The sequence below is a fragment of the Terrapene carolina genome, unplaced genomic scaffold (assembly GCF_002925995.2).
Source record: "Terrapene carolina triunguis isolate 2854851 unplaced genomic scaffold, T_m_triunguis-2.0 Scaffold141, whole genome shotgun sequence".
Taxonomy (NCBI): Eukaryota; Metazoa; Chordata; order Testudines; family Emydidae; genus Terrapene; species Terrapene triunguis.
In genome coordinates, this window is record NW_020664492.1 from 10,747,852 (window position 1) to 10,768,637 (window position 20,786).

Consider the following 20,786-nt stretch of genomic DNA (forward strand, 5'->3'; position numbering starts at 1 on the left):
CTCATAGCATAATATCAAGGTTCTTAATACAAGAATACAAGGTGGGTTCTTAATACAAGTGAGTTGGCTGTGTTGGTCATTTTCACAGATGAAAAAGTCTTGCTCCAGACAAACTACATTTACACACTAGATTAAAGCAGCAGTTTTCTTATTTGCAAGTTCTTCAGACAGTTTTTTAAATATACTTTGAATACTCCATTGCTGCTGTTTAATATAGATATGCAACAAGCAGAGTTTTCCAACCCCCCCCCCCCAATAGATTCTTTGGAGTGGCCCTCTGATTTCATGTATTCAATAGGATTTTCAGAGGCTCACAGTGCTGTACACAAAAGATAGGTCTCACATACTTTTGATGTAACAATACACAATAGTACTAGGAAAAATAATTTAGAAATAATGATATTTTCCGTAAAATAAGGTTCTCAACACTTGAATTTAAAATTGTGTTAATTTCATAGTGCATAATCAAAGGCTCATTTTTTTTTAAAAATGAAAGTTGAAACCTTAATTTAAACTAATATGGAAAGAGTGAATTAAAATGACAGATCTCACAATGTTAAAACACTTCTGGCCCAAAAGTTACAAAGCTTAACCACAGTGTTAAAAAATTGATTAAGGCCACTAGAAACATTTCCATTAAAAATACCATTACAATATTTTCTGTTTAGAATTAAACATTTCCCCTGAAGCACAAACACTGTATCAGTGCATGAGCCAGAAATGATATTGGCTAGTGTACTCAGTGCTGAAACTGAACTGAGTGCAAGAGGTAAAACCAAGAGAATTCACACAAACAGAATGTAGATGTTTTCATTCTTCCAGTTTCAGTAGTTTAATGTATGTTAACATAATAAAACCCATGTGTTAGTACTTAAGCCCAAGATGCTTTGTGCTGTTCAAGGCGGGGGGGGAACCCACTCCATGCCCCCATAACAGGAGATAGTACGAATCACTGGAAAAATCTAGGACAGCAACTGCAGGTTTCTGTTTGTGTGATATTATTAGGGCCCTACCAAATTCACAGTCCATTTTGGTCAAATTCACGGTCATAGGATTTTAAAAGTCATAAATTTTTGATTTCAGCTATTTAAATCTGAATTTTCACGGTGTTGGAAATATAGGAGTCCTGACCCAAAAATGAGTTGGGGCTGCGGTACTGCTACCATTACTTCTGCGCTGAGCGGCAGCTGCTGGCCAGAAGCCCAGCTCTGAAGGCAGAGCTGCTGCCACCAGCAGCACAGAAGTAAGGATGGCATGGTATGGCATTGCCACTCTTACTTCTGCGCTGCTGCTGGCAGGGCGCTGCCTTCAGAGCTGGGTGCCTGGCCAACAGCCGCCTCTCTGACCGCTCAGCTCTGAAGGCAATGCAGAAGTAAGGGTGGCAATACTGCGACCCCCCTAAAATAGCCTTGCAACCTCTTTGCAACTCCCTTTTGGGTCAGGACCCCCAATTTAAGAAATGCTGGTCTCCCCTGTGAAATCTGTATAGTATAGGATAAAAATCACACAAAAGACCAGATTTCATGGTTCGTGACACATTTTTCATGGCCGCGAATTTGGTAGGGCCCTAGTTATTACGAACCAAAAGTCGGTGGACAACAAAGGAGAAATGAGCTTTTAGAAAGTAGTCAAATAAGGAGGAGAAGTTAATGGATCTCTGGACCAAGTGGGATGTCATTCCATTCACATGGTGCAGCATGTAAAAAGGCATTGATATGAGAAGATATGCAAGGGTCAAGACTATCATCACTGGAGAAGTAGACGGGCTGGGGACAAGAAGATCAGATAAGAAGTAAGATCTGAGATCTATGCCAGGATGGATCTGTGTGTTGCCCAAAAGGTAACAATGAAAAGTTAAGCACTTGATGCGGCAAGCAAGGTGAAGCCAATGGAAGGACTCAAAAGGAGGAGGCAACAACGTCAGCAGAACAAATGAAGAAGATAATTTTAAAGGCCATTATGGAGGAAGGTGGATACAATGAGAGTGTCAGAAAAGCCAGCAAGGAGGAGATTACAGATATCAAAATAAAAAAAAATTAAAAAAAAAAAATTGTAAGAAGGCTGGATTGTCCCTTTTAATTGGACAATAAAATGCCAGGATGGCAGGGGAAGGGAAACATTTAATTACATTTTATTCATGATGTAGATTCAAGTTTGCAATAACATTTCAAATGTCATTGCAAAGCCTAGGTGTTAAGAAATGACTGACCAAAATAACCCCCCTTCTGCTACTTTTATGGGAGACAGAATTAAGCACGTCCTTTGCTACAAATGTACATAGCTGGTAGCCTCAGAACAAAAGGGTTTAGCGATTAACTGTAGTAATGATCTAAGAGTGATCAAACAAGACACATTCTCTTTTATCCGTGTCCCTGACCAATATTTTTATCACTAACTGTTCCATTGTTGCAAGGTCAAACACTATATAAGTGCTCCCTCTTTGTGTAAAACACCTCATCCATAGATTTCAAGAATTTTAAAGTACAGCTATTAATATAATCAGAATTTCTTTTAAAGAGTGTTTATACAGACATATTTTATGCAATAAGTCAATACACTGTATAGAATGGGTTTACTTTTGATATAGAGGAACTGGTGTCAAGGTATTTTAGGCCCTCTTACATTAACAAAGCCACTTATTTCTGGGCATTCACAATCAATAGCAAAATAGTGTGTGCCTACTTAGGTTTATTAAAATAGTTTGCAGGCTTTTCTGACAGTTACAAGTTTACATTAAGACGGTGTTGTTGCAACACGGCAACTGACTGAGCAGTCACTGAATTAGAGGAATACGGTCTAGAAAAAAAAGTCATTTTAGAATGCTGTCATATTTTCAACGGGCAGGCTACCTCCATTCTGCATTTTAGTTTACAGCGAAATATCAAGCTGGTTACTTAAATATATTATGGATTTTTACAGCTACTATTACCCCAAAAGATAGACCATTAATGTACCAAGCATGCAGGATTTTGCCCCCTTTTTCCCCAAAAAAGCTTTGAGTAGCCCATTCTGCATAACTGGGTCCCTTCTGAATAGCAACAGATGAGTGAGCATGTCATGGTGCAAATAAGTACTGACTCTTAGTTATAGCATTAGTAGCTATTTATAAAACAAAACAAAACTAGAGTGAGAAAGCAGTCACTGATTTTGTTGGCTTGCATGCCAGACTTTCTCCGGCAATTTTAGCTACCAGTTTTACTGCAGCATTGCACCAAACAGTGATATCATCCTTCTACTAAGGTACATTTTTCCTAAAGGGGAACAGCCTAGATTTCATCTGGTTCTAAATGCTTATGTAGATTTATATAACTTGCTCTACCTAAACTGGACCGTAATTTTAATGGCTTTTTGTTTGTTTTAAAGAGGAGGATGAAGACTAGATACACATTTTTTTTAAGTAGTCTTAAAGTTGTGATGCAATAGGGTGAGTTTCCAATAGAGAATTACAAATATATCATCATTTACCATAGGACAACTTCAGGGACGTCAGTTTGCAGCCGTGGGAGTCACACGTATATGTTCCCAAAGGCCTCTGAATTCAACATTTGAGAAGTGTTTTGTATTTGTCCTGTCCTAAGTAAACTACACCCTGATTTTATAGTGATACATATATGCGAGTTTTTAAACACTGGGGCCCCAATTCAGGAAAGCATTTTTATCCAGGGAAGCACTTAAGCACATTTAACTTTCCTGAATCAGGACCCTAATTGACAGTGGTCAGAAAGTTCAAAGTTAAGACTAATCCTCCAACCTTAATTGCCTTTGTGATAAGACAAGCCAGTCACAATGCAAAGAGTGTTCACCTTGATTTTGTTTCCTATTCTAAAAATATCTTTTTTCCCTTAGAAGGTAGATTAAAGGGAAATAAAAAGAAACAAAAGCCTTTCTGTGACTAACATGGAGTGCTGGAATTATGTCAGTGCTCATCAGGGCTAGGATCCATAATCCAATGAGGAGATTCAGTATTTTTCTTCTACTCTATACTGGTAGCCACAGAACAAGAGAGTTATTTTCCTTAAGTATCAGAGGGGTAGTCATGTTAGTCTGGAACTGTAAAAAGCAACAAAGAGTCCTGTGGCACCTTAAAGACTAACAGATTTATTGGAGCATAAGCTTTCATGGGTGAATGCCATGCATCTGACGAAGTGGGCATTCACCCACGAAAGCTTATGCTCCAATATATCTGTTAGTCTTTAAGGTGCCACAGGACTCTTTGTTGCATTTTCCTTAAGGTTCACTCACAGTTGCTATAAGGCAAGTGTAGACACAGCCGTAGACTTTTAGCCATAGTTTAAATAAGAGCCTCAGGCTAAAGAAGAGGAAGCCCCTTAAGTTTGGGCTTGGATAAGGTTGGGCTGGCTGCGATTCAGTCCGAACAAGACTGAAGTGATTTGGAGAAGGAGGAGGAAGGGGAAGACAGAGGTGTATGGAAGCAATCCGATCTTTCAACTTGGACTTTGTCAGTCAAAGCTCACAATCAGGGGGAGCTTGCTGGAATTTCAGGTGCTTCATGTCCAGGTAGCAGCAGCAGTGGCCGGGACGCCCATTAATAGCCATAAGGTCGCAGTCATTCTTTCCCCTTTTATGGGGGACCAGGACAGTGGTTGTAATTTGGTAAGGGCTGGTAAGGGCCAACAGCAAATGACTACCCTAGAGGTAGAGCCTGGTCCTTTTCCTAGCCTGAGATACCGCAGAGGGTCTTAAAGGGGAGCTTCCTGGCCCTTGTGATTGGACAAGGCCAGAAGAGGGTAAATTAGCTGGTGGCTAAGTTATGTGAGTGGGAAAGGTTGATGGTTGCCTATCATGCAATTGCATGTTCACATCTGAGGAATGGGGAGTGGATATGATTACAGCGGCTATTGGGGATGGAACTGTTAGCCATATGTGAATCCAGCAGGGATTTTGAGGCACGGGTGGCAGTGGCAGCCAAACAAATTGCTAGTGCCTCTTGGCAGCAGGTGCCCAGTGCAAGTATTGATCAACAGGGGGTCTGGTTCCAGAATAAAACAGAACTGAAGGTGGATTAGGGGAAGGCATCTCCTAAAGAAGATGAGGAATGAGGCTGGATCTCCTAAAGTCTGGTACAGGGAGGAGACAGCTGCCTCTTGCCCATCCCCTTAGCCCTCATGTGGGGGGAAGGCGATAGAGTCCCAGGATAATTGGGTGGAGGAATGATGGTAGCCTTCCACCAGGTGGATTAGACTACAAAGAAAGGATGACAACCAAACATTAAATGTTGCGGATGTTCAAAGCCCTGATTGCATAAACATTTACACATATGCTTAATTATACTCATGTGTGTAGTGCCATTGAAGCCCACTGCACTATCTACAGATGCTCAGAATGCCACTGCAAAGATCACTTTCCTAGCCTGTCGCTTTGACCAGGTCACCTCTCTTTGAATCCCTCCATTTTATCCCCTTTCTCTATCTCATCAAACATCAGCGATTTGTCTTCACGCTCAAGGCCTTCACAGCTCATCTCTCACTCGCTATTGAAGTGAGAGCTTCTGCTTCCAAGTAGCCCATGATGCCAGCCTCTATCATCCACTTACCAAACAAGCACCTTCCTTCTTTCTTCCACACTGCTCCCCGTGCTTGGGGGGAGATCCCTAGAACCATGCACAAAGCTACCTCATTACTCTCCTTCCAAACCCTCCTTTGAGGTAAGGCCTACCAAAAAGTTTCACAACAATTAGGTCACTGGTGAACTGATACTTCTGCCTGCCATGTTGACCAATATTGTATCATTGTTTCCTTGTATTCCTCTGTCTGCATCCATCTGTTTTATACTAAGATTATAAGCTGTTTGGGCCAGGGACTGTCTTTTTGTTCTGTGTTGTACAGCGCCTAGCACAATGGGGTCCTGGTGAATGACTAGGGCTCATAGGCACTATGGGAATACAAATAAAATAAGCACGATCATGGCCATAGAGTTCATGGTTTATTTCTTTTTGGTAATTGGACTATTACCACAAGAGCTAAGGTTGAGGAATATATAACCCCTGTTTTAAAGTTTTCATGCTTAATCCAATCTATTATTGTTCTTAGTTAAGATGTACAGTAACAGTTCTTAAGGCTAGGAACTGCTAGACCACCCTTCTCTTGGGTTCAATTAATACACTTCTATGAATCCCCAGGGTTTATATGGAACAGCAAGAGAAATTAATCGTTTGCCAATTCCTGAGAGTTGTGTACAGAATAGATAACTTAGTCTTGCTACATCTCTATGATCAGGTAGTATTTGCAATATGTAGTTTCTTGATTTCATTTGTATCAGGAGGAATGAAAAAAACTTCACCTTTTAGCACCCAAATCCATATATAGCAAGTCAATATTCAGAAGCTATTTACAACATTAGATTTGACAGCAGAAAGTAACTCTGAAAGCCATTACAGCCCTTCATTTGGCTGAGGTGAAAGGAGAAGGGAAGGTAGCAAATTATGGGGACATTAAAGATCTGTGCACCTTTCCTTAGCAAAACCAAGGGCATTTCCCATACTATGGGTCTTATTGCCAAAGGAATCTGAGTTGAATTTTTCAAAGTAGTCCAGATTTTAATTTAAATTAATGGAAGATGCATCTAAGATTCCTGAAGTGTTTTTGGGGGTGGGGGTGGGGATTTTCACCTGACTGGTTGTTTCTGGAATTAGGCTTCCTGCATACCAACAAAGAACACGGCTGATGCAAAGCAGCCAATTTGCATCCTATTTGTTCCTTCGGGACTACCTCCCACACAGCTCCGTTATAGCCACATCCTTACAGCCAAGAGCGTCTCTCTCCAGAGCCTGTCAACACCTCTCATGAGTCATCCTAGGAAGACAGACAAAGTCCTCCCTCATCCTACTCCTACGGGAAGGATGCAGCATTCTCCTCAGTGGAGAGGGAAGGATAAGAAAAGAAAGAACCCTGAATTTCAGAATGAACCATCACTAGTTACAGGGTTTGCACCTAAGGGCATGTCTACATTTACAGTGCAGCAGTGGCACTGTACTGGTACAGTTGCGTTGCTGCAGTGCATGTGGTCAAGACGCTCTATGCAGACAGGAGAGAACTCTCCCATTGGCATTAACACCCCCTCACACACACACACACACACACACACCCCGAGTGCCAGAAGCTAGGGTCAGTGGGAGAAGCTGCCACCAACATAGCACTGTGCACACTAGCACTTATACCAGCTTAACTTATGTCGTTCAATGGGATGGAATCCTCACACCCCTGAGCGATGTAAGTTTTGCCAACATACGTGGCAGTGTAGATGTAGCCTCAGGAAGTCTCATCAAAAAATGTAACATCCATCAAAAAGAAAGGAAGATATCTGAATGAGAAAGATCTCATGAAGTTAGTACATATAGTGAGAGAGCATTAGTCTAATCATAAACACAAAGCAACACGTGACATTTTAAAAGCCTGAACAGGAATGTAATTGGGGAGGTGGTAAAGCCAAGTGATTTTCCAGCTCTTTAAACAAATAGCAACAGCTGCAAGCTAATTATTGCTGTTATAAACTAGCAAAGTCTGTTAAATTTGAAAAGAAAAAGAAAAATAAGAGGTTTAAATAAAAAACTCATTCCATTAACAGCCAGTGTGTGAATCTGTACTCTGCATTGTTCTGATTGGCTTGTAAATCTGTAAAGTATTCCATCTTGCAGTTTTATACAAGTACGTACATACAGCACCAGATCTCCAGAACAGACCAACTCTTTTTGGGTGGGGCAAGCATGTAATTTTTAATTATACACAAGGATTTACTTTTTTCAATCCCACCAGTGGCACATAGAAATAGGAATATACATTTTAGATTTGAGCATTACACCAACACTCGGTGGACAGGCAGGCACGGGAAGAGAAGACATTCGGTTTGCCTGCCCCAAATTAATCAACTTTCTCGCTCTTAAAAAATAAATAAATAAATAAATAAAATTTAAAAAATGGAGATTTTCACTTTAAACACTGGTATTCCAATAATCAATAACATCTACATTATTTCACAGGTTGGCAATAACATACATTACTAGGTAAGTACATCAGCTGATCAGGTTAACATTTGCAAGGTAATTTAATTTTAATATACCCTCTGCATCATGTTCGCTGTCCTTGATAGCTGGCTTTTGCACAGGTTTTAGCTGCCAGCCAGTCAGTCAGCATTTATATTAGGGACATTTGCTTCCTGGTGACTGCATCAGTAAATAGCATGAAGAGCTCAATTAATTATTTAAAGAAAAGAGAAGCATGGTCCTGGAATGGATAGCAATGGCTATTTCTTTCATTGCCCTCCTGGTAGTTACTCTCCTCCAACCTAATATAAATACTGCACAGGTCTACTATTGCTCCAATCCTACCTTGGAATCTGAAACCCTGAAACCAGAGTTATGGGCTTGAACCTGCAATCCCTTACTTATGAGAGCAGTCCCACTGACACTCAAGCACCCATCTTCCATTCAAGCACCTTTACATGGTCTTTCATTCTGCCTCCTACGCAGGGAGGAGCTCTGTAAAAATTCCTCCTTCACCACTTTGTCCTCTTTCAAACTCCTCCTTAAGACCTTTCTCTGCTGTGATGCCTACAGAAATCCCTTGATAATAGCTAAGTATTTTGTGTGCCGAGATTGCTTTGTTATGCCAAATATATTGTTTATTAGTATCTTCTTTCCCTCCCCATATTAGTTTCTCTACCTGTTCCCCTTCATCATATGCTGAAACGGTTAGTTCTGTGTCACAAGGACATTAAAAAAAACCCACACAAGTGGGGGGTACAGCACTTAGTACTTCATTGAAGCCTCTAGCCATTACAGAAATACAAATAAATACCTCCTTACATCAATGGGACTACTCACATTAGTAATGGTTAATAGGTCAGGACCAAATTTGCAGGGTTACTCAAGGTTTTTGTTTAAGAGTAGAATAGTACTAAAAAAAAAAAAAAAAACAACAAATAAATAAATAAAAAAAATGTGGAGGACTCTTCTTCCCTCCTACCCACATAGGCGAAGATTTATCTTTAAGTTTTGCTAAAATACATTCACACAGTTAAGACCACGGGCTGGGCTGACAGCAGGTCTCTCATGTTACTATGTTTGGGGATTAAATTATGTTTTATCCTTTCCTCTGTAAAGCTAGTACACTCCAGAACTATACCTGGAGCTCCATTCCACTTGACTAGGAAGAAAGTTAGACACTAGGTTTTGTTATTCTACTCTTAGAACTGTTCTCTCTGTATAGAGAAAGAAGCCAAAGGCAAGACAGCAGGTATCTTCGAGGCAGTGTCCTGCACTTGAGGTGAGGGAGCCCCGGTTTAGAAGAAGTCTGAATTTGGAGCTCCCTAGCACTAGGGAACAATGTGTATTCCACCACTGATGGGTTTGATACCACCACTGCATTGCAGGGAGAAATAAAATGGCAATTTATGGTTCAGACAATGGGCCCTGACTGAGCTGAAGAGTGATATTAGCCTTTATCATAGAGCCTACTTTTACTTCTGTTAAATAACTGGAGTACTCTCTAGTCACATGAGGCAAGACATTTATTGGAGAGGAACAACTAGAGGTCTTCACTATGAAGTGAGAGAAATTCTTTAAACCCCATCAGTACTGGCCTTTAGTATCACCGAGGACATCTGCTGTTGTAACAAGTAGATAAATAAGGGTACAATTGGCTTCATCTAGTTTAGTTTACAACCCTTTGGCAAGGTTTTAACATGAAATGAGGAACTGTCAGAATAAGAGAGCTCTGAAATGTAGGAGGGCTACCATGAAGGGAGGAGAAAGGGAAAGGTCACCACTTTCAGAAAGGACTACAGAACCCATGGTCCTGAAAGGAGACAAATAGCTTCCTCCTAAGTGCAAGTAGACAGCATATGCTTTTCAAGCTATGATTGAGATGTACATTCTCTCCCATGAGAAAAGAAAAGCCTATGTGATAATTTGAGTCACAATACTATAACTTTCCACAAATATGAGGAGTACAGTCATGAAGACGCTCAAAACATATTTGAAATATTAGGCATGCATTGATGCAAATATAACAGTGGTAAAGTAAAGTAGTGATACAGACAGGAACTTTACACCCTGCCTCTCTTAAATATTCACCTTCCACTAGCTGGTCCAAGGTGGAAATCTTCTTGGCACCATCAATGGTGTAGATTGTTCTCACTCCCTGGGGCAGATTCACATTATCAGACAGAGTTCGGGTCAGATCAGCCAACAGGGCCTCAAAAGATCTAAACCGGTCGGGGGAGATGGCATAGACAATCCCTTTGAAATACCGGTCTCCGTTGCGATAGAAACGAACTTTCTTGGCTTTTTTCTCAGAACTGAGGGTTTGTAGAGTGCGGGTTCGGTAAAAGCTGCAGTGGGCACTGTGGGTAGGGCTAGGCAGACCATTTACCCGTGACCCTCTGCCATATCGCTGTGCTTTATCACGCTCATCAAAGTGTTCCAGCTCCATGTCTCTTCCAAAGGACATCTTTGATGTAAATCTGGGGTGATAAAGAGAAAGAATTCAATGGATAAAGTATTTTTAGAACTCCGTTTAGAACTCATAAGAATTCAGTATACAAATAAAACACTATAGGAGGCTCTCCTGTAGAGTGATCAAGGTTAATCAATTAAACCCTGCTACATTTTTTTAAAACCATAACTATACAGCACGTTGAAAAAAAACGTGTTCACCAGAAAGTAGACTCTGTAACCTAGCTGCCATTTTTATACTATCCCAAGAAGCAGACCATCACCACCGCACAAAAAAAGCTTTAGATCAAAAACTAAGGAGAGACACGATGCCTATGTGACATTAATATATGGTACAAAGTTGAGCAAGTGGGAAGAAGAGCAGCTGAACTGGTTTTTGCTAATCTTGCATCCAAGTGAAGCTTCCAATCCTATTAAAAGTGACACAACCAACTCACTCATGCTCTCAGCATTGCTCATTCCAAGTCTGACCACAAAGAAGTTGCCACTTAGTGGATTATATTTACTGACAGCCAATGTGTGACAACCAATTAAGAACATTTCAGAGGAAGCAGTCATGTGGGTTGGCAATAGAAATCAGAACTATTAATACAAGTGAGTTGGCTGTGTTGGTCATTTTCACAGATGAAAAAGTCTTGCTCCAGACAACCATTACATCTTACCTCACCCATGTTCTACACTAGACTGATTGGAGTTAACACCACTCCCAAACCTTTAGCACACACACTGAACAGGTGGAGGCACTCAATTACCACAGAACAAACAGACATGGTTAGTAGGCGCTCCTGAAACTAACATCATCCACTGAGCAAACTATCTTACAGAATATACAATAAAGGAGCAAAGCAGTAAATATCCTTTACCAGTGTTCAGAATTTGTCATCCCTGATAGTTTTTCCTGGTGAAAAATCTGTAACTCCAATTGGTATAAATCACTGACTGATTGATGACTTGAGAAACATTAAATGAATTAGCAACTGATGCCAGACACCTGAGACAACCACAAATAAGGCTCCAGGATGACTGGGTTCTTGATTGAATGTTTCCAACTTTTTAATATAGCACATACCGTGAAGATCTTAGCCATTTTATTTATATGTAAGGGAATGTGTATTTTAAAAAAATCCTGAACTAATCTTGTGAAAAACATAAAACATATGTTACTACAACTTATGTCAGTCTTCATCTCTATATAAATAAATCCTTCAATTTTATTTGGTTTGTTATTTTAAACAAATAGACTAGTCTCATTTAGTTTTAAGAGCCACCTAGATTTGTCTGCAGAACAGCAAAGAACAGTACATTTATTTATAGCACAGATTCACAGACCTAATTTAGAAGGGCACTCTCTCACTGATTTCCAATAAAAAGGGGAAGAAGAAGAAGAAAAAAAAAAAGATAGACCCAGCTTCATTACCACTAATCATTAAATGACAGTTGCAAAACAAATCAATAACAGAGAAATAGTTCAATATGACAGAGAGATGGACTGATACCATTTTGTTTATACAAGTATATGTTAAACTGAATAGTGTGCCCCCGTGCCCAACTCTCAAGCATGTGAGTAGTCCCTCCCAAATTCATAGGACTATTCACATGCTTAAACTAAACATGTACGAAAGCCAATGCAAGATCAGGGTCCTTGTGGAGGTTATTTATTCCAATTTAGTGAGAGCTTGACTCATTTTATTATCCAAACATGGGATCCTGGGTATATTTACATACTTTGCCTTGTATCTGCATATGAAGATTTGCTGTACTAAAAAAAAAAAAAAGAAAGAAAAAACCCACACACCCAGCCACCCTTCCTCCCCCCGTCCCTGGAAAACACCTTTCTAGACCAACCCCTGCCCCCACCCTGACAAAACTTAATTTCAAAGAAAAGAACAGTTCTCTCTGGACCAGCACTTCACTGTCACCCCATTTTACTGAGAACCATAAGAGTTACATTATTTAAAGGGGCATTGTCAGGTCAATATAGGCCCAAGATTAACACCGTGTTGTGTGGGGGGTTTTAAAGTTATTACTCCAATAAAAGCCATTTATTGGGATGTAAACATCCCCTTACAGAGCTCGCAATCCAAAGACCGCACTTTGGAAGTGAAACTGATGAGAACAAAAAACCAACCAAAAAAACCCCCAATGTCTACTGTGGTTTCATTATCCACTGTGGTTTCATTATCCAAACCAAGTCAAATTAAAGAAAAAAGAAAACACACACCTTCCCTGTAAAAGAAACATCTCAAAATGTTCATTTTTAGTAATCTTAGGTCTTACTAACAGATGATATGAGGAATGATCCATACTACTTTCACAAATGATTTTTGCCTCCAATTAAACCCCTTTAAAAGGGAAATAAGATTCTCCCTAGAACAATGTGCTCCTGCCATTCACACTCCAGTGTGTTCACATCAGAAGGCCAGACTAAGCCAATGAAATTCTAGACAATTATTTGATCAGATGTTACTATATAAAAGGCACAGGCCCCACAGTTCATACCACACACATCTATTAGAGGCAGACACACACACACAGAGTAGGTGTGAGTGTGTTATTACATAAAACAATCACTCAGACCCAAATACATACACTGATAAAATAAAGATTATTGAATAAAGACTGAAACAGAGTGGATTTTCTAACGATTTCCTCGATTCAATCTGATGTAGGTCATAGTGGTTTCAAAAAAGATTTATTCTTCTGAGGTGGCACAAAACGTGTTTGAAATGCAACTAAGCCAACTGAACCCTCTATTCACGGGCCATATTGTGCCATCAGTTTTTAAACAGGAAGCTCTGCTTAAAAACTTATGGCATGATTTGGCCCCATGCTAAGAGAGAAAAATACATTTTCCATAACTGTCTGCACGTTTTCAACACTGCAGGTATAATTACATAATTGGCTTCTCCAAAATCAGAGAGAAAAATCGCCAGAGCAAAGCAGCAAGGTGCACTATAAATGAACAAAATGGAATTTAAAGCAGAATATAGAGTCGGTGAATACTTAGTTAGCCACCTCTTAAAAAAAGAGAGAGAGAAAAAAAGCGGAGCATGCTATTCATATAGCTGGTTTGCTCCACAGCAGAATTTGCCACCCAATGTCAGACCATTTCTCAAACAGAGAGAGGATCCTCCTCACAATCTCTACCACACACCAAAAAAAAGGGGCAAACTACGCAGCACCAACTACAGCAAGGGAAAGCGGGAGCAACATAGAGCCTAGCCACCATCCTGCCCTCAAATTCAGCTATCCCAAAAAGCGGAGACCCAGACAAAAGGGGCAGGTGCACACACGCAGTAGGGTGGCTAGAAATGTACATTACAGCGTTCCAGGAAAAGCTTGGCGAGGCTCACCCCAGCACTAGCCGGCATGGAAATTGTAAGAGGAACTGCCTTTGGTTTGGTAGATCAAAACACTTACCTATTTCTTGGGGACTGGGGGGTTGGAAGCGCCTTTGCCCCAAACCTAAGTAGGCTGGTTGTGAAGGGGGTGCTGGGTTTCAGCTGAAAGCGCTCCGATCAACAACTCCCCCGCCCTGCCACCCTGCTTTGATTGCAACTGTGGTCGCAGAGAGCAGCTTGGATGCCTTTTGTTGTGTGTCTTCTGGCCCCCCGGCTGGCCGGTGCTGCTGGTGAGGCTGGGCGGCAGCTGCTTCGCCTTTCTTCTACTGTCTGCTGGTGATTGCGGCGATTTGCATTAGCCCGTCCCTCATTGAGATGCTGCTCTTCGCACCAGCCTCTCGCCGGCTCGCTCTCTCCAGAGGGCGGCGCCGCCACAGCCTCCCTCCCGGCGCCGGGGGGAATAATGCACTCAGCCGCTCCGGGCCGCCTACCCCGCCGGGCTCTTCTCCTGTGCCTGCCTCGGCGCCCTGTCCTCCTGCCTAGGTGGGGCGGAGGAGAAAGGGGCGCTGCTTCTCTTCGTTAGCGCCTCTCGTGTGAATCCGGGGGGGGGCAGAGGCCCCTCCTGGGAAAGTCAGTCAAAACGTGAGGTGGCCCCAGCCCAGTTATTTTCCACTGCCCCGCAAATCGCTGTCAGTGCACAGCGCGGGTCAGGGGCGGCTGCTGTGGTGCGTGCTTCACTGTTCGGAGCTGAAGCAGGATGCGTGCCCGCGATCTGCTGGGCATCACTTTCTGCTGATGGCAAAATAGAGGCTAGCTGGCTAAGCATGCACCCAACCTTCAACCCAGTCCTACCTTAGGTGTGTGCGGTGCTGGTTGGCATGTTGTTAACCAGACTATCCGCTCTCTCTTAGTGCATGTCTGTGCATTATGGAAATATCCTACTCTATTGCCTGCATAGTATGAAAAGGTTCCCTTCACCCTTTTCCACCCGGCCTTATGTATTAGCACAGCACAAGACAGATCCTATGATATTTACCTAAAGGCTCATCTACACTATGGATGAGATTTTCAATACTGTATGAGAGATTTCCAAGCCAAATCTCCTTCAAATTAATGGACATTGGGCATGCAAATTCCCTGAGTAGCAGGGGTGGCGAGCTATATGGTGCCCGTGCTCCAGCAATATTCAGGGCCTGGGGGCCCAGCTCCACCAATGTTCAGGGCCAGGTCTCTCCCCCAGCCCTGCCTGCCACCCCCACACGCTTCCTCTGAGCATCCCTGGGCAGCGGGAAGCTGCTCCCTGCAGCTCCATGCTGCGCTCTGCTCTGCCAGCTCCTGCCATCAACTGCTGCCACAGGGTCCTAGCACCTCCTAACCACTAGTGCCAGGGCAGGCTGACCCTGACCCCATCCTTCCGCCTCGGACGGACCCTTCCCTTTTCCAGCAGGACCCTCCACCAGCACAGGGGGGGCCCCCACCCACAGTCACTGCTCCTGCCCCATGCTGGGCAAGGGGCAGTCCCATCCCCCACTCCAGTGAGGGGCAGCAGCAGGGGAGGAGGTGCACACATGATGGCAGCCCCCCACTCCACACCCACCACAGGGGAGGTGAGGGAGCTTCCTGGACCTGAGAGGCGCCCTAGGAGCACGTGCAATGACAGTGGTGTGAGGTGAGTGTGTTGCCAGGGAGGAGAGAGCTGTGGGGGAGTCCTCTCTGACCCCACTAGGGGCAGCCTGCCTGCACCTCAAACTCCTCATCCCCGGCCCCACCCCAGAGCCCACACCCCCAGCCAGAGCCCTCATCCCCCACACACATCCCAATCCTCTGCCCCAGCCTAAGCCCCCTCCTGCACTGTGAACCCCTCGTCGCAGGCCCCACCCCACAGCCCTCACCCCCACATCTCAACCCTCTGCCCAAGCCCCTCCCACACACCAAACCCCTCATCCCCAGCCCCACCCCAGAGCCCTCGCATTTTTACATTATTTTAAAATATATATATCGGCTTACAAAGCGGGGGGAGGGGGGACTTGGACCTGTTCTGGGCTCCACCAAAAATTATACAAATTTACCACCTCTGCTGGGTAGCATTGAAAATCTCAGTCTACATATTTAATCCGGCCAGTGGACAGTTGTCTGGCACAGTTAGGAACTGGCTATATTGCAAAATAGTGTTTGGTTTGTAGAGTGGTCAGTGTTACAAGGTTAGCAGCACCTCTGTCCCCGTCTGGTCTTTAAGTGCACCTGTCAGGTGAGAGACCTCATTCTTTACCTCTCCTCAGAGTGGATGAATTGCAAAATTCCACCTAGACTGGGTCTTGTGCTATGGTACCCAGGGTATCAGCCATTCTTTCCTAGCAGATACAGATGAATATGGGCATCTGCCGTTGTTCCCTGTGGGAGTCTGACCAGTAGTAAATATACAGTAGTGATCAGTCTGCCTTCTTAAACCAAAATATTGTTTATCTTGCAGTAGGAGGGATTTGCCTGCGGAGCCGGGGCTGGGAGCTGCCCAACAAAGGTACGAGGCAGCCCCAGCTGAGTAGGGGCTGGAGCAGGTGATGACCTGGCACCTCCTCCGCTTGCAGTAAGCAGACTTTGGGTTTCCGGGCAGTAAATGTGACCAGACACTGTCAGGTCTCCTTTTCGACCGGACTTTCCAGCCCAAAACTGGGCACCTGGCTGCCCTATTACCACACCCCCCCCCCCGCCCCACACACACACATACTCTCTTGAGATAAAGTCCCTTTTGCCCTGTTATACTTCTGTGATTCTTCTGCACTCCCAGGCTTTGACCCTTCTAGTCAAATCCAATCCTGTAGGCTCAGCTGGAGATCAAGCCAGTTGTTTTGGTATTGTGCCATAACAACTCTCAAATGTTTGCTGACATGGCTATATTGAACCATTCTTTTCCTTTGTGCCTGTTTTCTCAGATAGCTGTCTCTTGAATTAACCCCAGTATAGCCTGTCAACAGCCCAATAACCAGGTCAACAAACATACAGTACTAATACATTGTTACAGAGCAGCTCAAAATGTCTCATAATCAGTAAAACATGATTTTCCTAACATTTTTCTATAGTTATGAAGGCTGTCAATTGATCGCAGTTAACTCACGCGATTAACTCAGAAAAATTAATCGCGATTAAAAAAGTAATTGTGATTAATCGCAGTGTTAAACAATAGCATACCAATTGAAATTTATTAAATATTTTGGATGTTTTTCTACATTTTCAAATATATCAATTTCAATTATAACACAGAATACAAAGTGTACAGTGCTCACTTTATATTATTTTTATTACAAATAAAATATATTTGCACAAATAAACAAAAGAGAGTATTTTTCAGTTCACCTCATACAAGTACTGTAGTGCAATCTCTTTATCATGAAAGTGCAACTAACATATGTAGGTTTTTTTGTTACATAACTGCACTCAAAAACAAAACAATGTAAAACTTTAGAGCTTACACGTTCATTCAGTCCTACTTCTTGTTCAGCCAATCACTAAGAGAAACAAGTTTGTTTACATTTACAGGAGATAATGCTGCCCACTTCATAATTACAATTGTGACATGTTTGGTCACAGAAACTCCCTCAAGACTGTCACTAGATGTGCTGGGATACCACTGAGAACAAACCCCCCTGCCAGAGAAGGCTTCCCTCCACTCCTGTCTTGCTGAGCTAGACATTCCAGCCAGCTACAGCACAGACCAAGAGGTTGGGTCACGCCCCCCTGCAGTTCACAAAAACTAAGATTCACTTAGCGCAGGGGCTTCTCAGTTAACAGGGACTTTCCCAGCACCCATCATTCAGTCTTTCTGGGAGCCTAAGCCCCAAATGAATCCATTTTACTCTGTATAAAGCTTATACAGGGTAAACTCATAAATTGTCCGCCCTCTATAACACTGATAGAGAGATATGCACAGCTGTTTGCTCCCCCAGGTATTACTTATTTACTCTGGGTTAATTAATAAGCAAAAGTGATTGTATTAAATATAAAAAGTAGGATTTAAGTGGTTCCAAGTAATAACAGACAGAACAAAGTAAGTTACCAAGCAAAATAAAACAAAACATGCTAGTCTAAGCCTAATACAGTAGGAAACTGAATACATGTAAATCTCACCCTCAGCGATGTTCCAATAAGCTTCTTTCACACACTAGACTCCTTCTTAGTCTGGGCCCAATCCTTTTCAGACCAACGTTGTGGTTTATGGCTTTAGTCCATCAATCACTCACACCCCTGTAGTTACAGTCCTTTGTCCCAGTTTCTTTCAGGCATCTCTTTGGGGTGGAGAGGCCATCTCTTGGGTCAGCTGAAGACAAAATGGAGGGGCTTCCAGATCCTTTTATATTCTCTCTCTTGTGAACAGAAATTCCTTTGTTCTTCTGTGCAAAATCACAGCAACAAGATGGAGTTTGTAGCCACCTGGGCAAGTCATATGTCCATGAATGATTCAGCTTTTTGCAGGCCGACGCCATAGTTTACATGTTAGGGCTGGTCTAACTTAGCCGCTAGTTCGGCGGCTGGAAATCGAACTTCCTGGTTCGATTTATCGCGTCTGGTCTGGACGCGATAAATCGAACCAGGAAGTGCTCGCCGTCGACTGCGGTACTCCAGCTCAACGAGAGGAGTACCGCGGAGTCGACGGGGAGCCTGCCTGCCGCGTGTGGACCGCGTCTGAACCGCGGTAAGTTCGAAGTAAGGTATGTCGAATTCAGCTACGTTATTCACGTAGCTGAAATTGCGTACCTTACTTCGACTTGGGGGGTAAGTGTAGACCAAGCCTTAGTTTGAACGTTCCCAGGAAAGCTCAGATGTGGATTGGCATCTCCAAAAGTCCATTGTCTGTTAAGTGTTTCTTGAATGGGCACTTACTCAGAATAGTCCTTTCTCAAGAAGCTGACCAAATGCTTCATTGATGCTACTTAGAATCAAACACATTGAGATACAAGTAGATAGCCAATATACATAACTTCAAATACGATACACACATACAGATAGCATAATCATAACCCGCAAATTACAACCTTTCCATAGACACCTTACTTGACTTCCTTTGTACAAGATTTGGTGCAACTATAGGACTTTGGTTGCAACAATGATCTATATGGTCACAGTTCATGTCAATAACGTCACTACAATGTCACCTGAAAGTAAGAACAGGCATTCGCATGATACTGTTGTAGCTGGCATCGCAAGATATTTACATCGCAAGATATTTACGTGCCAGATGTGCTAAAGATTCATATGCCTCTTCATGCTTCGGCCATTGTTCCAGAGGATACGCTTTCATGCCGATGACGCTTGTTAAAAAAATAATGCATTACTTAAATTTGTGACTGAACATCTTGGGGGAGAATTGATGTCTCGTGCTCTGTTTTACCTGCATTCTGCCATATATTTCATGTTATAGCAGTCTCAGATGATGACCCAGCACATGTTGTTAATTTTAAGAACACTTTCACTGCAAATTTGACAAAATGCAAAGAAGGTACCAATGTGAAATTTCTAAAGATAGCTACAGCACTCAACCCAAGATTTAAGAATCTGAAGTGCCTTCCAAAATCTGACAGGGATGAGGTGTGGAGCATGCTTTCAGAAGTCTTCAAAGAGCAACACTGATGCGGAAACTACAGAATCCAAACCACCACCACCCAAAAAAAAAAAAATCATCAACCTTCTGCTGGTGGTATCTGACTCAGATGATGAAAATGAACATGTGTCAGTCCGCACTGCTTTTGATCATTATCGAGCAGATCCTGTCATCAGCATGGATGCATGTCCTCTGGAATGGTGGTTGAAGCATCAAGGGATATATGAATTTTTAGCACATCTGGCATGTATATATCTTGCAACACCGGCTACAATAGTACCATGCAAACGCCTGTTCTCACTTTCAGGTGACATAAACAAGAAGCAGGCAGCATTATCTTCTGCAAATGTAAACAAACTTGTTTGTCTGAGTGATTGGCTGAACAAGAAGTAGGACTGAGTGGACTTGTAGGCTCTAAAGTTTTACATTGTTTTATTTTTGAATGCAGGGGTTTTTTGTACATAATTCTACATTTGCAAGTTCAACTTTCATGATAAAGAGATTGCACTACAGTACCTGTATTAGGTGAATTGAAAAATACTATTTCTTTTGTTTTTTACAGTGGAAATATTCGTAATAAAAATAAATATAAAGTGAGCACTGTACACTTTGTACTCTGTGGTATTTGAAATCAATATATTTGAAAATGTAGAAAACATCCCAAAATATTTGAATAAATGGTATTCTATGATTAAAAGCACAATTAATCAGAGGATTAATCGCAATTAATTTTTTTAATCGTTTGACAGCCCTAATAGTTATACTAGGGCATGACCTGTAACCATTCTGCCACATCCACTTTACAAAAGATATTAGAACACAAATGTCCCTAATTAGCCAAACAAGCATGTCCTGGCAGTTAAACTTGTAGTGTACATGAATGATTATAAGGCAGTCCCTTCCTGGGGCACCATCCTGCAGCAGGCCACAGCACAACATGCATATCTGCCCCAGTTTCCCTTTTATATGACCCATGCAAAGAATATTGTCTCTTGCAGCGGCAAATTCAAGGCCTTTTATTCACATAAATGCTACAGTCCACAGATCTCTCATTGTAAAAATAGGTCTTCTCAAAACCCCAAAGTAAAGAGAGGTTACAATGCAGCAGCTCTTCTATCCCATTCAAAGGTCCCTGTTTCCAGGTCACCCACCTGAGAGTCATTAACCACTTAGAGTTAGTTCCTTTAGCCCACATTCCAGGGTCCTATTCTCCAGGCCTTGTATCTGAAAGTACCAAAACCCACTTCTCTCCTGTGAGTCTTTTCCTGTGACAGAATTCCCCACACCATGTTCCACTCAGCCAGGCTTCCCTGCCTGTGAGTCCTACCCCTATTCCTGGGAGCCACCCTCCAGCATCATCCCACTTGGTTTGGGCTTGGTG

The 20,786-nt window shown here is 42.5% G+C and overlaps 1 protein-coding gene across 3 annotated transcripts in view; it reads right to left on the bottom strand.

Annotated features, from left to right (window-relative positions):
- The window catches only part of LOC112121106 (serine/threonine-protein kinase DCLK1), a 345,189-nt gene extending 334,723 nt beyond the window's left edge, over window positions 1-10,466 (bottom strand). For all 3 annotated transcript variants that reach the window (XM_029911998.1, XM_029911999.1, XM_029911997.1), the window contains exon 1: window positions 10,091-10,466. In XM_029911998.1, the coding sequence (XP_029767858.1) occupies window positions 10,091-10,466 (376 nt within the window). The remainder of the gene's footprint in view (window positions 1-10,090) is intronic.
- Window positions 10,467-20,786: the final 10,320 nt, after the last annotated feature.